At 36.5% G+C, this 3,048-nt stretch overlaps 1 protein-coding gene across 4 annotated transcripts in view; it reads left to right on the top strand.

Moving 5' to 3' along the window:
• LOC101863051 (potassium voltage-gated channel subfamily H member 6) overlaps positions 1 to 3,048 on the top strand; it is a 270,601-nt gene that overhangs the window by 17,510 nt on the left and 250,043 nt on the right. For 3 of the 4 annotated variants that reach the window (XM_035972094.1, XM_035972095.1, XM_035972093.1), the window contains exon 2: positions 2,284 to 2,664. In XM_035972094.1, coding sequence (XP_035827987.1) covers positions 2,589 to 2,664 — 76 coding nt within the window. In that variant the 5' untranslated portion in view covers positions 2,284 to 2,588. Of the gene's footprint in view, positions 1 to 2,142; positions 2,665 to 3,048 lie in introns of all 4 variants that reach the window. The other variant, XM_005107107.3, reaches the window with a different exon arrangement.

Below are 3,048 nucleotides of genomic sequence, written 5' to 3'. Positions count from 1 at the left end.
ATCTCTCTGTTTCTTTTTGATACTCAAATACCTATCTACTCATGAAAGCGCGACTGCGCATATAAACACATCACATACCCATGGTAATCCGCATTATCATTATAATTATGTTAGCTGAGTGTTGTTTGGGGGCAGTGTTTTTGGTTGGTTATTTAAAAAATTGCATTTATTTGCTTTTCGTTTTGCTTTGGTTTTCATTTTGTTATTATGCTTCAATATTTTTCAGGGTGGGTGGGGTGGGGTAGAGGGGTGTGTAAGTCCAATATTTCAGAACGATTAATCGTACCCTCTTCTGACTTTAGATGTGGCGTCGGTGGCCTAGTGTTTAGGCTCTCGGACTCGCAACCGTAAGGTCGTGGGTTCGAATCCCGTCAGGGGCCCGACGTTGTGTCCTTGGGAAAGGCACTTTACACGAACTTTCCTCACTTCACCCAGGTGGGAATGGGTACCCGGCTATAGACAGCGAAAGATCTTGTCAGTTTGTTAGTGTTTGAGCGCTTAATCAGCTGCTTGCACTGTAAGCTTCCCGGGAAGCAGAGAATGTTTCGGAGTTTCTATGGTCTGCCTGGGTAATAATATAGTGCAAAGCGCATAGAGCCTGCTGTTGAGCGGGGATATGCGCTATACAAATGCTATTTATTATTATTATTATTATTATTATGCGTAGTAGTTAAGAATAATGTATCCTTGCCAAGCCATTTCGTTACGATACCAGTCATGCCCTGGTTGCGAAAATTGTTAGATCTATTTTGAGTTTGGGTGACCGTTCAAGGTCACATCGGCCACCTGGTCCAGGTTTTACAGTTTGTGAAACATTTACGCAATATCGGTCGTTTCTGAGTCATGGTTTCTCCTGGCGTTGCAGTTCCTTAAATACCTTCCGTTATTTCATAAAGCGCCTGAGTTTGAAGTTGGACTCATTTTGCTAGCCATTCATCGCGACGTTCCGAGCTGGAGAAGCGCGTCAACACTGACTTATTACAAGTTGTGGAACAATGCTAATAATAATAAGTTTAGTGAAAAGCGCATAGAGCTCGCTTTTGAGCGGGGGTATGCGCCATACAAATGCTATTTATTATTATTATTATTATTATTATTATTATTATTATTATTATTATTATTATTATTATTATTATTATTATTATTGTTGTTGTTGTTGTTATCATTATTGTTATTATTATCATCATTATTATTATTACTATTATTATTATTATTGTTATTATTATTATTATTATTATTATTATTATTATTATTATTATTATTATTATTATTATTATTATCATTACCCCATTTGGTTACAGCAATAAGTATAGTTGTAAATATAATATGCGTACGTTACTCTTTTAATCATAAAAAAATATAATTTTCAAACTACAGGCTTGTATTTTCAGCCAAAGTGTTTAGAAAAGAATGAAGATTTCGTATTATGAGGATACAGTTGTAGAACAAGCGTGAGTATATATGATAAAGTAAGGAAAATGGAAAAACAAAGAAAACAAAAACAAAAAACAAAAACCAAACAAAAACAACTCAGGAGACGAGTCTACTTCTCAGAGTTAGCTCGACCATAATGTAATTAGTTTTCAAGGATCTTGCTCTCATCTCACTTTGTACTGACCCCAGTTCTGTTATCCTGTAATAAGATTTTACGTTTTTGTCACGTCAAACCTGTGATATATATATAGTCATAAAAGCAGCAATAATGCTACTGAGCTGTCATAAATGTCTTTATTAGAACACCGGAGAGAGGTATGAATGATATCCTCTATATCTTAACCTCAATAACAGTTATCATTGTTAGTGTTATGGTTATATTAGTATTTATATCGTTATTATTATTATTAATTACTGTTATTATTAATATGATTATTTTTGTTGTTGTCGTTATTGTTGTTGTTTTTATATTTTTTCATGATCATTATTATCATCGTTACTATTTTTCAAAATTATTATTACTATAATAATAATAATGATAATAATAATAATAATAATAATAATAATAATAATAATAATAATTATTATTATTATTATTATTATTATTGTTATTATTATTAATATTATCGTCATCATCATAACTCGGCTATTTTCTTTTTTACGGTTAAACTGGCACACGTTAAAAATCTAATCTTTTCGCATAATAAGGTGATGAAACGATTTTGAGGGGATCTCGAGCAGGGTATGATTCTTTGGACTAGCTGTGCAATTAAAAGTTTGAATTTTAATTGAAAATAGCTAGACGTTTTGATTAATTCTCTGTTTTCCGTGAATACCAACACCTACTAGGTTCATCAGTGACACGCTCACTCTGTCAGATTCTTCGTTCAACCTTGGAAGTAATTAGGAGAGGATACTAGATTCTACCCTTACAGTGTGTGTGCGTGTGTCTGTGTGCGTTGAGCAACAACTTGAAAAGATTCCCAAAAGCTTCTTCAGAGCATGGATGCAGTGCTGCAGCAGTCAAGAGACAGACCCGGGCGGAGCAGGGAGTACCCCGAATTACCGCCATTTGCCTGAGCGTGTTGGTCGTTACCCCTTTGCCTTCCGCACGCTGACGACTGTGGCGCTACCGTTGTCATCGTGCCAGAATAATGCCTGTGCGTCGCGGCCATGTGGCCCCTCCAAACATCTTCATCGACACCATCATCCGAAAATTCGATGGACAAAGTAAGTTATTGTTGTTGTTTTTTTGTGTGTATGTATGTTTCTATGTCTGTGTGTCTGCTTGACCGTTTTTCTCCTTTTTTTGTTTCTCTCTCTCCCTCCATCTCTCTTTTTCAACTTTTTGTGTTTCTCTCTCTCTCTCTCTCTCTCTCTCTCTCTCTCTCTCTCTCTCTCTCTCTCTCTCTCTCTCTCTCTCTCTCTCTTATCTTCCTCTCTATCTCCTTCCCTCTCCTTTTTTTTCTCTCTCTTTTTTCGCTGTCTCTCTCTTTCTCTGCCTTTCTCACTATCTGTCTCTTTCTCCCTCCCCCTCTCTCTCATTTTCTGGCCCCATTTCTTTCATCCCCACCCCCTGTCTCTCTTCCTCTCTCTCTCTATCTCTCCCCCCCC

This window comes from Aplysia californica, unplaced genomic scaffold, assembly GCF_000002075.1.
Source record: "Aplysia californica isolate F4 #8 unplaced genomic scaffold, AplCal3.0 scaffold00576, whole genome shotgun sequence".
Taxonomy (NCBI): domain Eukaryota; kingdom Metazoa; phylum Mollusca; class Gastropoda; order Aplysiida; family Aplysiidae; genus Aplysia; species Aplysia californica.
Note: the sequence above shows the minus strand (reverse complement) of the source record. Positions and strands in the feature narration are given on the sequence as shown.